The 18248-nt window shown below is 38.6% G+C and overlaps 3 protein-coding genes across 3 annotated transcripts in view; 2 read left to right on the top strand and 1 right to left on the bottom strand.

Moving 5' to 3' along the window:
• The window catches only part of lmnb2 (lamin B2), a 13361-nt gene extending 7850 nt beyond the window's left edge, over positions 1 to 5511 (bottom strand). Inside the window, exons 1-4 of the mRNA XM_020620910.1 lie at positions 4930 to 5511; positions 2396 to 2532; positions 2137 to 2293; positions 675 to 800 (exon numbers count right to left, since the gene is read on the bottom strand). Of these exons, the coding sequence (XP_020476566.1) occupies positions 675 to 800; positions 2137 to 2293; positions 2396 to 2532; positions 4930 to 5142 (633 nt within the window). The 5' untranslated portion in view covers positions 5143 to 5511. The remainder of the gene's footprint in view (positions 1 to 674; positions 801 to 2136; positions 2294 to 2395; positions 2533 to 4929) is intronic.
• A 1124-nt stretch (positions 5512 to 6635) lies between these two features.
• Positions 6636 to 10464, top strand: rpl36 (ribosomal protein L36). The gene is made up of 4 exons (XM_020620928.1): positions 6636 to 6741; positions 7499 to 7593; positions 9962 to 10096; positions 10336 to 10464. Exons 2-4 carry the CDS (start codon positions 7501 to 7503, stop codon positions 10423 to 10425), a joined length of 318 nt encoding a protein of 105 aa, XP_020476584.1. The 5' UTR covers positions 6636 to 6741; positions 7499 to 7500; the 3' UTR covers positions 10426 to 10464.
• Positions 10465 to 11553: 1089 nt separating this feature from the next.
• Positions 11554 to 18248, top strand: part of pde6d (phosphodiesterase 6D, cGMP-specific, rod, delta) — an 11908-nt gene continuing 5213 nt past the window's right edge. The window contains exon 1 of the mRNA XM_020620848.1: positions 11554 to 11845. Coding sequence (XP_020476504.1) covers positions 11796 to 11845 — 50 coding nt within the window. The 5' untranslated portion in view covers positions 11554 to 11795. The remainder of the gene's footprint in view (positions 11846 to 18248) is intronic.

An 18248-nucleotide genomic window follows, 5' to 3' on the forward strand; every position in this document is an offset into this window, starting at 1 on the left:
TCAAAAATTCTGTGTTTTTCTGTCAATATGGGGTGCTGTGTGTACATTAATGAGGAAAAAAATGAACTTAAATGATTTTAGCATATGGCTGCAATATAACAGAGTGAAAAATTTAAGGGGGACTGAATACTTTCTGTACCCACTGTATATACAGTATACAATGGACATCGTGTCATCATTTCCCTGCACTATGCAAACGTGAAGCCAAACTATCATGAATACAACAGCTGCCATCTTGCTTTTTTGCAACAAGATTCTGCACAGTAGTGAACAGAAGTGGAGTGACAGCATCGGACCCCCAATCAAAGCCGTTAACTAAAATACACCCCTTTTTATATAATCAAACAACTTACTACATAAATCAGTGTGACATTAACCAAAAAAAAAAAAGACAGAATTCATTTCTTGGAAAAATGTTATTTTGCAGATCTGAGTCTTTAATTTGGTTCATGTCCCATCCACTAACATGGAGGCGGCAGGATTTATGACTTACACACTGCAACCGGCCACGAGGGGGCGATAAATTCTCATTGGCTTCACCTCTAGGAGCCGTCATCTGGTCCTTCACATATACAGTCAGCATTTGACCAGTGTTTTCCAATTTAGGAATTTAAGATGATGGACAACCATTTAATCCAGTACAAAAACTCTATATCAAGTTAAGCACCCCTTACCTCTTCAAACATGCTCTTCCTGAACTCTAGGTCTTCACTCAGGGACTGACAGCGGTTCTCCAAATCTACACGCATGAGTGTCTCTGCCTCCAGCTGGCGCTTAGCAACAGCATGGCTGTCTTCTGCCTGGACATCACATAACATCATGAGAAATATTAGTACATGGATAGTTAAACATAAGTGTAAGAGTGAAATTTACATGTCAGCCTGGCATACCTTCTTACCTACCAAGTGCTCTCACTAGATAAGCACTTATGGATACAGATATAATCCTCACATGCTAACCACAAGTAATAACACAGAGTACCACCTCTATCTGTACCACACCCTCTGCACTATAGAAAGCACTTGTTGGTCATGATAAATAAAAAAAATGTTTATGTAACTGGTTTGGGGTCAATTCTTAATGCAAGCATGAATGTTTTTAATAATGTCCCAGGAAAACCACCTAATTATTGATATCAATTATGCACTGTGTGTGCAAAAACCATAGCCTTCTGTAAACACAGGAAAATGTATCAAAATGGGTTTATGGGGTACTGGGTTTGCTTGCTGCATGCCCACTCTGTAAACAAGGGAATAGCAAATGTATTATTAATGTCTCTCACACACTTTTATATTAAATCTTCTCTGTTGCATTTGAGTACATAAAAATGAGTCTTAAGAAGACAGTTAAATAGACACATGATACGTACAGCAGCAGAACAATGCAAAGTGTTTTTATAAGACCAGGTAACACTGAAAGCTTAATGACAAGCTATTTGCCCCATTCCAAAGTCCTCACATCTTGCACCGAGCTAAAAGTTAATTTAGAGTTGGGATCATTTCAAGTGTTGCCTCCTCTCAAAGGCTATTTTTTCTGCATGTTCTATAGACAGGGTGACCATCTTCAATTAAGTTCCCCTCAGGACTCTTGTGTAAACCAAAATATGCCCATACTTCAAACTTAGTCTTCTTAGATGAATGAGAAATCTCTGGAGTGTTGTCACTCAGTCACTGCATTCTTCCATGTTTTCACTGATCCAAACAAACCCACACTGCATACCGCACTTGTGTCTGAGAACCTCTAGTTAACTTTGGTCGACACGAGACAGTAGTTAACACCCTTCAGTGGTGGAGTTTTTCAAAGCGCGGTGACCAACTGGGGTTCTGTTTTGGCTGGGGCTCCCTTGGAAAAGAGATTTCTAACCTCAGTGGGATTACCACTAATTAAACATTCCTTAAATAAAAATGAGATCTGTTTACCTGGGTTGGTCAGCAGTTAGCATGACTTTGCAGTAAGAAGATTCCTATTGTGAACCAAAGTATAGCAAAGATAGTCACTGTAGTTGGTTGATTGGATTTTTAACCTGTCTGAAGGATAATGAAGCACTACCTTTCAATAAAAGCACACCTAATATTTCTTCACACTATTATCGAACTTCGCTCCTTTGTTTTAAATAAGAAACCCTTCACTACATACTTTAGCCAGTAGGTTCTTGACATCAGCCAGCTCGGACATCAGAGCAGCATTCTGACTTAGAGCTGTAGAAAGAGCTGCTTCATTCTTGTTCAGCTGGCCTTCCAAAGCAGAGGCCCGGGATACCGCTGAAGCAAGATCACTATCCTTCTTCTTGGCACTGAAACACATGGACAGAAGATGATAGTTATTGCCACCAATTAGCCACTGACCCATCCCAATGCTTACCTGTGCAGCAACTAGGTATACTGTAGAATATTACCTGCGTGTGGCTTCATCCAGCTCAGCCTGAGCCTTGCCGAGGTCTATCTGGAGCCTGGCTCTCTCTTTAGCAGTTTCATCTAAAACTCGTCGAGCATCAGCTAACTCTGCCTCATACAAAGCCTTTACGCCTGTCACCTAAAGAGAGAGAGAGAAAAATTCAATACTAGCTAGTAGGGCTGGACCCAATTATTTGACTATTTAAATATTCATTCATCGAGCAGATGATTTTTAATTTTAGTATTCAAATATTCGAGACAGCAAGAAATTTGAATGCAGCCTAAGTTCAATGAAGAGGAAACAGAACACAATGGAGACAGCTTAGTCTGCTAGCTGGTACTTGTATCTCTGAAAACACTAGGACAAATATCCAAATGTGTGGGAGGAGTTTTCTCAACAAATAATTTCCTAAATAAATAATTTGAAACTATTTTTCCACAACAATATTCCACTTCAAGCCACTGTATTTAAAGTGGTTTTTAACTTTTAATTTTTTTTATTGCTGCCACATTAGTGTCTCCAAGTAAGCCTAGGTATTACTGGGATAGATAGAGCAGATATTCTAAAACTGAATGATGACTTTCTTGTTTGAAAAAAAAAAAAAAATAATGAAATTTTAAAGTAGCATAAGACCAATCCCTAACCCTTGGATGAAATATTCACAGATTCAAAGTTCCCAGATCAATATACAAGGAAAAGGTTGTTAAAACACAAACACCACCAACTAACTGTAGACAGTGACCAAAGAAGTGGAATGTGGCCAAAGGTTTACAGAAGTAGGATAACAATAGTTTTGAGAGCTGCTGACTTGGTTTTTAAAAAGCTTAAAAAGTAACCCAAAACGGCATTTTTACATAACCCATACTCTTCAGGAAAGTATGATATTATTGTTCATTTAGTATTTTTACCTCAAATTTTTATTGTTTTTCCATACAACCGCAAAAACTGTAGTCTCATAATTATATCCAAGTCCAAGCACAACTTTCAACCCCCAAAAGCAGATTGTTACATTTCTAGAGGTTGGTGGGAATGTGCATAGCCTCAGCCCCAGGTGCTTGGTTCAAGTTGAAATGTGTTAAAAATGGTTTCCATATGTCATAAAAAGCTGATCTCATTTTTGGATCTCATTTTTCACATTATGTACTGATGCATGAGCAATGCCTTGGTGGAGGCATATCCATTCTCTGAGTGCTCTTGTTCAGACTGTCCTGGGAAACAAAACTGATATCTATTTATTACTGCTCAATAAATATATATTTTTAAAGCGTGTTTTGTAGCCAAGTTTCACTTTTCAATTTTTTTATTATGTACTGATATTCAGCCTGTCCACCGGCAAAACTATCAGAAACAATGCTAAAAATTATGTCATATAACTGACCTGCTGTTGTCAAGAAATTGCCAAAATAGTCTAAAGGTTCCTGATGAGATGAAGACAAAACAAACTGTTCATTGAAGCTCTTTTCAAAGTAGTGGGCCGTGAGCAGGGGCACTCAAACTGATGCAGTAAAAACGCAACTCCCTACACAGGTGGCTGCAGTTGGTTGGTGGTGAGGGGCTACAGGGGAAGTGTTGAAGGCATGTACAATACAACCATGCTGGGTGGCTTCAGTCACCATACATCAGCTATGACACTGGTATACTGTACTTATATAAGAAAAACACAATAAACATATCATTAAATACTCATTTGTATCAGTATGTGACACCATGAATAGGTAGAACTGCATAACAAACACTTGTATTTCATGAATTGTGTATTTCTTTTCTTGAGTGCATAACTTTCTGGTTATCAATAAATGCGGGGGTGGGGGGGTCACATCAAGTTGATTCGGAATTATTTCAAATCAGCACGTGAGAACATCATTAAAAGAACTGTGCAAATAAACCCCGCACTGTTACAGTATACAACTTACTTTTTCAAAATAGATTTTGTTATTTGTCTACCATTTTACTAGCAAAACAAACTTAAGTATTAGGGTTTGAGCAAGACAAATAGCACCAACTAAAACGAAAATTACATTTCTAACATTATTCAAACGTAATGGTTAAAGATAATGTCGCTTATTTATCTGTCTTTAAATTAATCGCCGGTCATATTCATAGATTGGCGGGATAAACGCCCCCCACCCCCACCCACACATCTGTCGGTGCCGTTATATTTGAACACAGAAAACGCGGTAGCGTACTATTATTGTTAACAAAGTTATTGGGTTATTGTAACAGCCATATGTGCTATGTATATATGAGAAGACAGCATTTGGATGCGACCGCTGGTTATATACGGGTACATCGTTAATCTCTTTTGGCCACTTGCTAACCACATTTCATTTTAGTGTTGATTTGTAATCATTTTCCATCGAATCATTTCTGTGGTCACGAGTTGTAGGGTAACGTAAAATCTTCGTAAGTTAAGAGTTAACGTAAAGCCAACTTTTACGCCAAGGAATCTTGCTGCTTGAGCTAAGTTACAAGTGCATGCGTGTAAACTGTTCAGTGATGTGTTTAACTAACGTTATTTAGTCCAATTTGACTCACCTCTCTAGTAGTCACTTCCTCTTTCTCAGACACTTTGACCATCAGCCGGTCATTCTCGAGTTCTAGTGAACGCACACGGTCTATATATACGGCGAGCCTGTCGTTCAGGTGCTGCAAATCTTGCTTCTCTTGCAAACGAGAGATTCTGGTCGGAGAAAGAGGTGTCGAGGCCATCGACCGACCAGCTTCACGGCTTGGAGTAGCTGTCGCCATAACGGTTCTATCGACAGTTGAGTCTGCTTATTCACTCAGTGAGCAAAATAAAAACAAACGTATTTTGTGTCTTCGTCAAATAAAAACGCAAAAACGTTTCTCTTGTCAATTTGCAAAAATCAAATCAATGATTCCTATATTCATGCACTGTTCTAAAAGAGTTGTCCGAAACAGTGATGTGATCCCAAGATGTCCGACGCCGCTCTCAAGACCGCGCCAAAAGCAGAGAGTACTTCCTGTCTCGCAATGGATGATGGGAGAATAAGATTTGCTTTTTTTCATACAAAGCAGCATTCAGTGATTCATTAAGTTGTGTAATTGTGATGAACAGTATTACGGTAATCAGAAGAAAAAGTCGGGGAACAAAAGCACACAGCGAATAAAATGAGAACGTGAGAGTTCGATACAAGTAGCATAAGTAAACCAAAGAAAGACGCTTCATGGCTTTTCCTCCTTTGTGGATTGCAGTGATTTTGTCTAGCCGTTTGATTTCATTTTTTTCCATCTGTCACTGTGGGGTATAGTCTTCACATCTATGAATAGAACAGTCTCACTAAAATGACATCAACAAGACTATTTGGAGTGAATTTAACTATTTTTTTATGCTAAAGGAACTCATATTAGAAATTTATACACCACTTTGGACTAGATGCTTCTCTTCTATGTCCCTTTTGTAAAAAAAAAAGGCCAGTCTTTATCTAATTTATTTTACTTCTGCACTTAAGTAATTTTTAGACGCAATTGAAGGCCTACATTATATTAAGAGGCGTCTATATTTTTGTCCTCCCCAAGTGCATACGTGAGAGGGTCAGAATATGAGGAACACCTCTGAATAAGGATAATCACCTTTATTGGCCAGGTATGTTTTTTTTATTGAACATCATATTTACAAACATACAAGGCAAGTAAATAAAATTGTCTACAGAATTCATTAAGAACCAAGCAACAAATCATACACCTTAATGACTAAACAGAACAAAGTGATCAATTGAAGAGAAAGAGAGAGAGAACAAATAATAATAATAAAATACATTAAAACATATAGCCAGGGGCTTATAATAAATCAAATCGTCCAATTGCAGACAAAAGACCTCGGGCTCCTTTAACACTCATGCAGCCCAGGGATTTTTTAAATGCAGATATTTCAAGGTTGCCTTTTACTCCATTTACATTTATGAATATAATATTTTGCCAAAATGATAATGTTATTGAGCAAGAATTCCACATCTTTTTCTTTCAGAGATATACCAAATTTGATGTTTTCTAAAGTGAAGGGTGCTAAGAAATCAATTTTGGACCTGAGCCAGTCATTTAAACATGCCCAAAAGTTAGATGTACGATTACAATAGAAAAACAAGTGATCTGTGGTCTCTGTCTGAGAGTTGCAAAAAGTACAACAGTTCTCATCCATATTAAATTGAATAATATGGCCATGACGACATTCAAACTGAGGAGGGCAGCAATGCGCCTTTGCTGCGTCTAGATTGCCATAAAAATGAAGAAGAAGAAGGAAGACGCTTGTGTTCCGGGTCAAACCTTCCATTACCCTGCTTTGCCACTCAACAGTCTTTCCGGTTTGACCGCCATCATAGACGGCAGGTATGATTTCACTGTTCGGAATTATCACCAAAATATCAGCGTGTTATCTTCACCATCCATCAGTATCCTCCGAATAAATTGAAAGTATAGCAATCTGTTGTCGTCACTTAACACCTGCGTCAAATATTGTGTTACAGAAAATAATGAAACTAGAAATGTAGCCGCTTTCAGCGTCTGGTTCTGTAAACACTGCAGCATCTGTTTAGCTCTTAAAATCCGTGTGAGTTATTGCTTAAAATGGAAAACAGCTTCGTTTTTAGCGTAAAAAAATTGGAGGAACACTCAAAATAAAAATTGTGATAACTTGAGCTACATGCTGTACAATGTGTCAAAAACCCTTTCGGAAGCTGTCGAATACCGTCTATGTAAGATAAACTGAATTCGCCTTATTATGTGAATGACTTCCCGTTTAATGCATTAGTACCGCAGTTTGTCCTCATTTAGCCGGTGTTTTGATAGACCACTCTTACTGACTTTGTTTTTTAATCGTGGAGGTTTTGCACGTACATTAAGCGCTTAGGCACTGCCACCAGGAACAAGGTTTCACTTCATCTGACGCAAGCAAAACATGCTGGATTTAAAACAACACAAAACGACATCATCATTGCAAAATGCAATGCAGCACAGTAACTTTTATATTAGATTGTTTTCTTAGTTGTTGGAAGCCAAAATCAAACCAAATTGAAAATAAAGTCTGTGTAATCACCCAGCCCTATCTTGTACACTTGGACTAATGTTTGTGTGTGTTCTTCTGCAGACATGGCTATTCGCTACCCATTGGCCGTAGGCCTCAACAAAGGTCATCCAGTTACCAAAAATGTAACTGCTCCTAAACACAGCCGCAGGCGTGGGGTAAGTAAAGTATAGGGCAAAAACCTATGAACCTATAGTTCATAGGTTTTTGGTTAATGCCCAAAACAGTTTTCATTGTTAATAATGGTCTTGAATATTTCACAGCTTACATCATCAGCTCAGATTAGAAAAGTATACATCATATACACTGTGTTCCAAATAATTATGCAAGTGATAGGTTTTATTTTTCCTAAAAAGTCAGTGCAACTAGGGTTCTTTTTACCCTCAAGTATATTACTATGGAGTGCTATTACAAACAAAAGCTGACACGATTGTTTGCAATATTTTGAAAACTGAAAAATTCATTGTTCCAAATTTTTATAGAGAATGCAGTTTGAAATAATTTAACGGGTCATAATGAACTCAAAACTAAAATCTGTATTTGTTAAGAGGTAATTCATCAGCAAAAAAAGGCAATCAAAAACTATTTACCTCAAGCTACTTAATAATATACCAGTCCCTCTTTATCACCTTAACAACTCTCTCATCCATTGAATGTGAAAGTTCATGTTGAGTTTCTGCCTCTATTGCACTTGGGGATGGCAGTATTGCCCCAGAGCTGCTGTGTTGAGGTGTACTACTGTCCACCCTCATAGATCTTTCTTTTAAGGATGCTTCACAGGTTCCCAATTAAGGTCAGTTGATGATGGTGGCTGACCCAGGGTTTTTATTTATTTATTTATTTTTTACGTTTTATGCCTAGAGAGCTAGAGAGTGAACACAAGGAGAAAGAGCAGCATCAGCAAGAACAAAGTGATTCAGTGAATTTTGGGATTGTTTGACTGTGGTTATGTTCTAAAGAATGAATAAACACAGACGCCTCACACAACTCTGTGGGAAGGATTTAGTGTGAATGCAGCTAAAACATGTTTCTGCCTGTTCTGAGGCGAGGTGCACTTTGTGTGTGTGTGTACTTCTGCCCACAGACAGACCTGGACCTGGAACTGGATGTACATACCAGGCTACTGTACTTCCTGATCAAACAAATTCGGATAACAGCCCGTTTGTTTTCAAATTGGCCATGAAGTACACTATCGGACTAGCACCTGGATTCTGTCAGTTACATAAAAGGAAGACAGGAGCAGCATTTTGCTGGCTTTTCTTCCCCATATTGCACCAGAACGGACTTGCTTAATAATGTGGAACAAACTCATGAAGTCCTTCTAATTAAGATCCCCTGGCTACTAATTAACAACCTTGTCTGAGATTGATACCAGTTATCTGATGATGTGTGAGCAATAAAACAAGCAAAAAATAACTTTTATTTTACTGAAGTCCTACATGTATAAATCACTTGCATGATTTGGAACACAGTGTAAACATTTTACAGCCACATCTGGTGATTTGGTGTGTAACACTGCATCATAATATTTAAAAGTTAACAAATCTGGTTGCATAGTATGTTGTTCTTGCTGCCAAAAAAATCCCATGAAAAGGCCCAAACTAAGTAAATATTGTGTGTTTAGTTAGAATATCAGCCTTTGAGAAACTGTGAAATCATATTCCACTTGTCACCAGTCGTGGGGTGGTATTCATTTCAAAGCTTTGCAGAAGTAATGCAAGCTTGGGTGTTTCAGTATCATTCACCCTTTACAAATTTACATCTTCATCTTAGTTTTCACACGGTATCATATCTTTATAGAGCTACCCACCTAGAGGGCAAAACAAGGCTTACTGCCGTTTTTACCAGGTTTGTTTAGCCAAACTGGAAAAACAGTTTTGATTACATTTCACTTAAGATATTAACATGACCACAAAAAAAATCCTTCCTTGTCACTACTGCCCTAGAATGCTGACTACAGTGATTCTGAAACTAGCAACCCATGAGTCATTCTTAAATAGTTATTTTTCTTTTTCGCTGAAGTTTCTTCTCTTTCACCTCCCAAATGGCAGAATAACTGACCGTCCACATATAAAATACATAGAGCTCTTTGTACTTGTGTAAACTTTCATCCTACTGGCAGGGTAAGGGGAGGGATTCTCCACAACATGTATGTAAACCGCTAAAGTTGGGCTCTGGTGGGGACTTGGCAGACGTTGCAGGGCAGAGAGCAATCAGAGCAGATCGGGATGAAGCCTTTGGTCTGGTTGCATTCACATTAAAATCATTCTCGCAGGGTTGTGCGGAGGTGTGAGCGTGGGTATCTGTGCTTTAGAACATAACCACAGTGAAACAATCAGAAATAACAATGATTTGCTTTTTTACACTGTTACTAATATGCTGCCAATATGGTAATGACTTTGTAATACAATTTACAACACTGTCCATCTCTGTTGTCCAGAATTTCTGCAGTGAAGTCTGAATTAATCAAATGCTTAAGATAAAATGGATCATGTTTTTAAAATAAATGTTTTCTGTCCTGTGAAGCATCTGACCAAACACAGCAAGTTTGTTCGAGACATGATCCGTGAGGTGTGTGGTTTTGCTCCGTATGAGAGGCGAGCCATGGAGCTGCTGAAGGTGTCCAAGGACAAGAGAGCACTCAAGTTTATCAAGAAGAGGGTGAGTTTGTATTTCTGGTGCCTGATAGAGCACCTGATAAATTACAACTGCTACGCACTCTTGGTAGCATTTTCCGACTGATTTGTCTGGTTTATGACTATGCGAGTGACAGATGTGCACATGCACAGAATTTCAATGTTTGATCTTTATACTGGACTGACACCATGACTGGAGAGAGTGCTCAGTGTATACACACTGCTGAAGTGATTCAGTCTAATGTTGCTGTTTCTCTTTCCCAGATTGGCACCCACAATCGGGCCAAGAGAAAGAGAGAGGAGCTGAGCAATGTACTGGCTGCCATGAGAAAAGCTGCTGCCAAGAAGGACTAATCTGTCACTTAATAAAAATGCTGAACTTCAACATCCAGATTAATGGTCTGATTGTCTTCTGCTCTGCATTTGCCAATTTGTCAACAACTTCTAATATGTTGTTCTGATCCTTGACCGGCATAAACTTCCACTTCAGTTCTGTTCTGTGTCATTTTTGAGAAACTCACTATTAAACATACTTCAAATATTTTTGAGCCTAAGGAGATTATAAATGTCACAGATACAACAAAACAGTGATGGTAAAGCAAGGCTTTCCTGAAGCACTGAGGTTTCACTGCCACAAGATTAATTAAAATTGTCATATAGTGGTGACTAGTGACATCTACTGGTAAAAACTAATAGACATCAGAAGTTGCTGCTGCCATAGCACTGATGTGTTGCAGGACCTTGTGCTACTGCTGAACTCAGTAATGATTCTTACAATGATTTATAGTTGATCATAACACTGCGATTACAGCTATAATTGTGATGAGTTCAGAGACATGAAGACAAAGAAGGCCTCATTTGGGCACGTGCTTACAGCATGTGACTAGATTGAGAGTAAATGTGTATGAAGCTGAAGACATGTTTGACAAAAGTTACCTCACTATGGGATATAAATTTTTATATATTTAAATATTACACCTCTCCTGCCTCTGAAAACGTTCAAAAACTTGTGCCATCTGACAGATTGCCCCCTTTCAACTGCATGTAAAAATGGATTTGACACTAAAGTACTAAACTGTGATATAAGGGGGTGGGCACTCTGCAGGCCATGCGGTTGTACATTTTAGAATAGATTTAGATTCAGTGAATCACATGATTTTTAAAATATGACTTACTATTAAAATAGAGGTATGTTAATGTAAGACTGTTGGAGAACAGGTAACGTTTCAGTTGAACGGTAATTTACAGATGGCGCTTGAGTCTCGATCATATGCGGAGTAGGTGAGGTCCTACTGTCCCGTTCAGACAGTGACCACCGGTCACCGTTCAGTTGCCCCGGGGTCCTTTGTGCAGATGTCCAACTTCAAACTAATTTCACCGCGGTTTGGAGTATGTGTGGCGTTGCCTATGGTGACGCGTCTGTATCCAGTTTTGTCCCGCCCATGCTTCTCATTTTTGAGACGTGATTGGCTACTAGAAGTTACTCTACATCTTTGACTGGCTAGGTTAGTTGTCTGTCTGCCAGCTTGGTATATTTAGCTGCTTGTATTATCGGCTCAGATTCAACCTGCAGTTCAGCAATAGAGAGTTCAGTACACATGGTTTATATTTTCAGACGAAGATTAGCTGGCAGCGCTAATTAAGTCGTTTACCACCAACAGCAGCTCTGTCATTTCAGCAGATCCTGGGTTTTCTCTAAGCAACGCAAATATACAATTAATGAAATGTCTTCAGACGAAGACAGGGCCAAGGAAATTTTGAAAGGCTTCAAACTGTATCCTTTTTGCTCTGTAGTGATGTTTTGCGAGGGTTAGACACTTGGCAATAGGCTAAATGTCCCTCTTGTTTAGTACGAGATAACGTTAGCCAGATGGTTAGTAGCCTAATATCTTAATGCTACGTGTGTTGTTGTGCCCAATGGTACAGTAAGGTTAGCTGCTGTGGCTAACTCGTCAGTTTCACTCCTCATTTCTGAACGTCTGCTGTATGGCTGGTGTTTTGTTTATTTGACGAGACAACATTAAAATGTTGGTGTAGTTACGAAGCTAGTTGGTTTGCATCTGAACGATGACCTGCCAACTAAAATGAGCGGCCTTGCCCTTTGGCTAAGTTACCCTGCCTGGCTAACTCCTCGGTGTGCATGGTATGGTTAACAGCTGTAACTACAAACAACGTTACCCTATTTAGTAACAGTAACATACGGCGGAGATAATGCTAAGATTGATACTGATTTTTTCGGTGCCGTGTCGAGATCCGTTTCCCCTAACCTTAGGCACCAAGGGGGCGCCACTGTAAACACGGTTTGAACAGAGGGACGCGGATTTCGACACAAGACCGGATACCGGCTGGTCTATGTCAGTGTTATGTAGACTATTAATAAGCTCCCAGTTTAAAGATAAAGGCAGAAACGTTGTATGCTAGTTGAACGTTGTTACATCCTTTCTAGAACTGATGCCAAACTTAAATTAATATCAGTGAATTTTAAGGCTACACTGCTTAAGATTATACTAGTGTGCTTTGAAAGTGTTGTTCCATCCATCAAAAGTCGAGTATAGGCTAGTTTATATTACTTATAGACTATTTACATTGTCTTATAGGGTTTTGAACGTTTTTGTTTTTAGCGCTGTGAGCACAATGCCAGGTATTACTGTCAGATTGTGTAGTTGTGCAATGATATAACCAGCCCACGATCAGTCTGATATAAGATGTAGGGCTTAGGGTTTGCTACGCTCAGATAACACGGGGAGAATGAAAGTAGTCAGTCATTTATCTCTTCTTAGGTATGTACATTCACAAAAACAGTTTTCAAACTCTTTGTTTCTTATTCAAACATTTTCCTTTTCTGAAGATTAGATGAGTCAGTGGCTAGCGTAGCTAACCCCTGTGAATACCAGGGTCAACAGCCGGTCAGATCAGGCCTATTGTTCCCTCTTGCATTACATTACATTACATGGGACTCTTGACTTGATATTATGACCAGTTTTTTAGTTTCACCATGTATATTGTCACATTTTTTAATCATGCTATATTGTTTCACAATGCACTATTATACCCCTAGAGTTGTGCCAGTATTGTGTTGTCATCTAGTAAATTTTCAAATCACTCTGCAGTGACTTTTAAAAATAGCAATAAAATAGTTCCTTATTTTGAGAGGTCTTCATAAACAAGTACATTTGTGTCATCTGACCGTCAGGCTTGAGCCAGGGTTTTTATTCTCCAACACCCCTAGCAGGCACTCTTTTTGTTTTGGCATTTATCTCTATTAGGTCGTGTACAAAGACGCTGGTAGTAAATATGGGAGGAGAGAATGGATTGTGACATAACAATGGTCTCAGGTTGGAATCAAACTTGTGATGTTGTTTGTGTGGTATGCACCCTACACCACTAGGTCCCCAGAGTGCCCTAGCATTTTTTTCTACAATGTTGTTAGTTTGATATTGTCTCCCTGTTACTGTTCTTTATTAACTAAAACATACAACCCAAATGTTTGGCCCAAGACTCTGAATAGCCCCAAGTTTTTATAGCGCACTGTAAACAAATCAGGGAACTCACACGGAGATCTCACAAGATATGCTGTTGACTCTTGCTTACTTCAGACGCTGATGCGGATCGGAGGTCTATGGCACAGACAAATGAGCTAATCCAGGTTGGAGACTGTTGCCAGTGACAGGGCCTTACCTTCCTGCAGGATAAAGAAGGTGTAACCTAAGAAATAAACAGCACTCTCCACACTGCGGCCCGGGTTCGAATCAGGGTTGCGTCAGGAAGGGCATACGGCGTAAAACACGTGCCAAATGTCAACATGCGAGTCTCAGATTCGCTGTGGCGACCCCTAAACGGGAAAAGCCGAAAGTGACTTTCTTATTGGTGAATAATATATATGTTAGTTTGCAGCAAAACCCCTGAATGAGTGAATAGATAGCTTGGAGATCCAAGATTTTTCTACACCTTGGACAGTGCCCTTTGCATGGATGCACAGGTCTGTAATGGTTTGAAACATATATATATATACACATACATATATCATTATTTATTTCTAAAATAAACTATATCAGCAAACATATGTAAACATGTCCGTGCATGCGGACACCAAATGCAGTATAACCAGAATCACCATGGCACTTGACAGTGTCCATGCAAAGTTTGGAGTATATCCAGCCCTTTAAGCTGATCCGACTCCGCTGAACACAAAAGCAGGACCATTATACAGATGGTATGCCGATCTATTAAACCCTCATCGCATCTGAACAAAAATATAATTTTAACCAAGTCAGGTTTTCCATCCACCTCAGTCATGCTCTGATCCGGATGAGTTTACCTTAAACTGAACTTGTCCTTCTTACTGCTGCCAGACTAAAGGTGATAAAGGTGTGAGTGATTGTATATGTTTGTTGGTAAGATCAGGCCTTTTTCTCTATCGTGGTAAATACCTAAATGCATGATTTAGGGGAGCTGGAATATACAATATATACAACCTTCTGTCCAGCTTATTAAAGCAAACACAGAGGCTAAACAGGACATCATTTTAATTTTCTAGACTGTAAAGATAACATCTATACTGTCTTTTAACCAAAATCCTTAATGTCAGCAAGAACGTTAAACTGATTTTTTAAAGTGGAAGTGTGTGTCTTTACCTCTTTAAGATGCTCTCGGTAGTCATTTTTGGATTTTTAATATATTTTATGTGGAGCTTTCAAGAAAGCAGACTTCGAAGAGTTTAAAACTGTTTGTTGTAATTTGAATGCAGATCCAAAAAAAAATGCCTGGGCCAAAAAATGTATCTACACAGTTCTTTTTCTGCCACAAAACTTTTTCATTGACTGGCACAAAAGTGGATAAACAGTGTACAGACTCGTATTGTTTTGCCTTGAATTTCTGATACCAATCAAGAAGTTAATTATACTTTTTATCAAAAATTTCCATCATTGACATATACTGTAGATATCTATTTAAGATGACCATTTGTCACTATTGTTTCTTATTTAAAATGACAATTGAGACAAAAGCAGAAGCAGTCAGAATGCAGCAGTCAAACCACAGGATGGTTATCAGACATTTCCATATACATTTAAAGGACGGGGCCAGTCATTTGCTATAGTAACAGTATTTTCAACACTTCCCATACAGAGACTAAAACAAGCAATGAATTGCCTCTACTCATGGTTAATGTCAGGCAGCGTGTCAGTCCTGGATCAGCTTCTTCGTCTGTGCCACAGACCTCCATTGTTGTTAAAAACAATTAAAACAACATCAGTGAAACACACCACTGCACTGGGTGGCAAACCCCATACCCAAGCATGAGGAGCTAGCAGAATGTATACAAAGATCAATTGTTCCTTTATTAGCTGTGGTTAAAGGCAAATATGAATTATTAAATGTAATAGTATGATCATAAACTCTACGTGAAGAAACAGAATTGGTTGTAAAACATGTCTGTATTTAACTTTAGGAAACCTAATGTTTGTTTGACCCTCTAGTATGAGCTGATGTTCTGTTGACAGGTTATGTAACATAGATGGAAAATAATGAAGGGCAGTTATATGATAATCATTTATCAAATGAAATCACAAAATGTTTAAAATCACTGTAAAATTAATGCTATTTTTGATCAGTGTGATAATTGATAAGTGGCAATGCCTTTATTTTTGTCCATTTGATAGACTGGGAAAAACTAATTGAACTGAGTAAAAGCTTTCCAACAAATTGTTGGTACATTGTCATTGCAGCCCAATGTAAGGTACAGTTTAGTAGTAATTACCTATCACAGCCCTCTGAATGTCAGGCAAATCCCTGTAGAGGTGATGGTCACATGTGTGTTGGCTGGTAGACTGTTTTGTGTTTCTCTTCTTTCCTGCGTGTCTGTAGTGTGGTAGCGCTGGACTTGGGTTGCTCTGTAGTTACCAAGCCTTCTTTAATCTTATGCAAAAGGCACAGTTTAAAGCAAAATTGTGAATGTAACTACATATTACAAATATTACTACTGATCTATGGCAAAGCTTTGAAAAAAACAGGTATTGCCTTTAAATGAGTGGATGGTAAGAATACATGCATGTGTGAACAGTCTTGTATTACAAACTTGTATCTGTTCAATAGTAGTGTGTTGGTGTTGTTGTATTGTGTGAAGATTGGAGTTAAGAAGTGGCCTATACGTGAAGCCATTAAGGCATCTTTAAAAATAAATGCAGACTAAACCATGACGGCATCTTTTCACTAGGGGCTCATTAACTTGTGTGTGTGTGTGTGTGTGTGTGTGTGTGTGTGTGTGTTCCGACAGATCCTAGTAGGCACCCTAGTGCAGCTGGCCCTGGGGAGGTTATGGTGCAACCTTGTATGATGATGTTGGAGCTTAAATTAATTGCTGGATAAAACTCTCTTGCTTAGTTTGTGAGGAAGTGATTTAAGAGAGAATGAAGGAAGGGGGCATACAGTATCAAATGTGAACACTACATGTGGGTGATTCTCCTTCTTAAAGCTGAGGTAGTTTCCTTTGTTGGTGTCACTGTTAGGCCACTGTCATAATGAGCATCCTACTAGAATGTTCCTTTTACAGTGACATGTTGCAGAGAATAGAGTAGCCAATCTGGAACCAAGAGCGTCATGGAGAAGGACAATGTAGTCTGGCCTGGATTATTCTGGAAGGTGCGGAGGATGATTGGTTTAATGTAGGGGATTGGATTTAGTTAGGCTTGAGAGGATTAGAGTAACCTTTCAACTCAGCACACTAATAGAAAACCTGAAGAGCAGGTTGGAGATGGTGCAGGTGGTGGAGCTCTGTCGTGTGATCCTACCTGAAGGCCAGTACAGCACTAATAGATGTGGATTTAAGTTTTCAATATGTGATGTCAGATGAGTATTTAATATAGATATAATGCAGTCATTTCCACCTGATTATAATATCTTATTAGAAGAGCTCTTGAAGCAGCACTCCACTTATTTTAGGGCTAGTATTCCTTCCTTTAATCGTTTAGGATAATAAACCCTTCTAGAACTAGACAGCGCTCAGAGAGTGCAGACCTTCTCCAAGAGTCGAGTCAGTTTCCCCACTATGCCATAAAAGCAATATTCCCATTATAATTTGACCCTCATATATGATAGCTAGGCCATGAAAACCTACCGCTGGCATTTGGCATGACACCAATATCATTATTATTTTTAAAGTTGAATATAATGTCAATTGGTCTGTTTTTTGCTCAGTCTTATCTTTATATCACACTCTTGAATTCCACCATGCTTGTCTGTGTTACACCGACACACTGAGATGACTCTCGATGTTCACTGTTGAGTATGACAGAAAGAAATGTTAATCTGCAGGAGATGGTTATAAAGACAGTAGAACAACATGGAGACAGTTTGGTGGTGACTGCCAGAAAGCATCAGTGTACTGTAAGCTAATAACTGAAACAGTAGATGGTCATGTAAAAAAAAGTTTAAGTGCGAGTCAAATAAAGATTTAATAACTAAAAACAACCAATAAACACTCAGTGGCCACTTTATTAGGTACACCTACACAATGCAATTTAATCCCTGCCTGTCTACCTTTGAGAAGGAAAACATCTTCAGTTTTTGTTAACATTTGGTTTGAGAAGTGTAAACTCAAATATGATCACCACTGAGACATTGTTGAGGTTGTATTAGACTACATTACACTGGAAGTGTTTTAAATATTCTGTCCACTTCTGAGGGCAAAGTATTAGAAACTATACACTGTAAGCATCTTCAGCAAGGCGTCTCTGTTGAAGTGCATTAGGTTGCACAGGTGTACCTAATAAAGTGGCCATGGGTGAACCATGTGTCATAATGAAACAAAAAATTGCACTTTAGGCTTTTTAGAGTATTTTTCATATTAGGATTAACACTGATTGTACAGAATGTAATTTTTTTTAAATTGACTTCTGTAGCTACATACAGTGAGGAACAGAAGTATTTGAACACCCTGCGATTTTGCAAGTTCTCCCACTTAGAAATCATGGAGGGGTCTGAAATTCACATTGTAGGTGCATTCCCACTCTGAGAGACAGAATTAAAAAAAAAATTTCAGGAAATCACATTGTATGATTTTTAAAGAATTTATTTGTCTTGCACTGCTGAACATAAGTATTTGAACACCTGAGAAAATCAGTGTTAATATTTGGTACAGAAACCTTTGTTTGCAATTACAGAGGTCAAACGTTTCCTGT

Source organism: Monopterus albus, unplaced genomic scaffold (assembly GCF_001952655.1).
Source record: "Monopterus albus unplaced genomic scaffold, M_albus_1.0 scaffold250.1, whole genome shotgun sequence".
Lineage (NCBI taxonomy): Eukaryota > Metazoa > Chordata > Actinopteri > Synbranchiformes > Synbranchidae > Monopterus > Monopterus albus.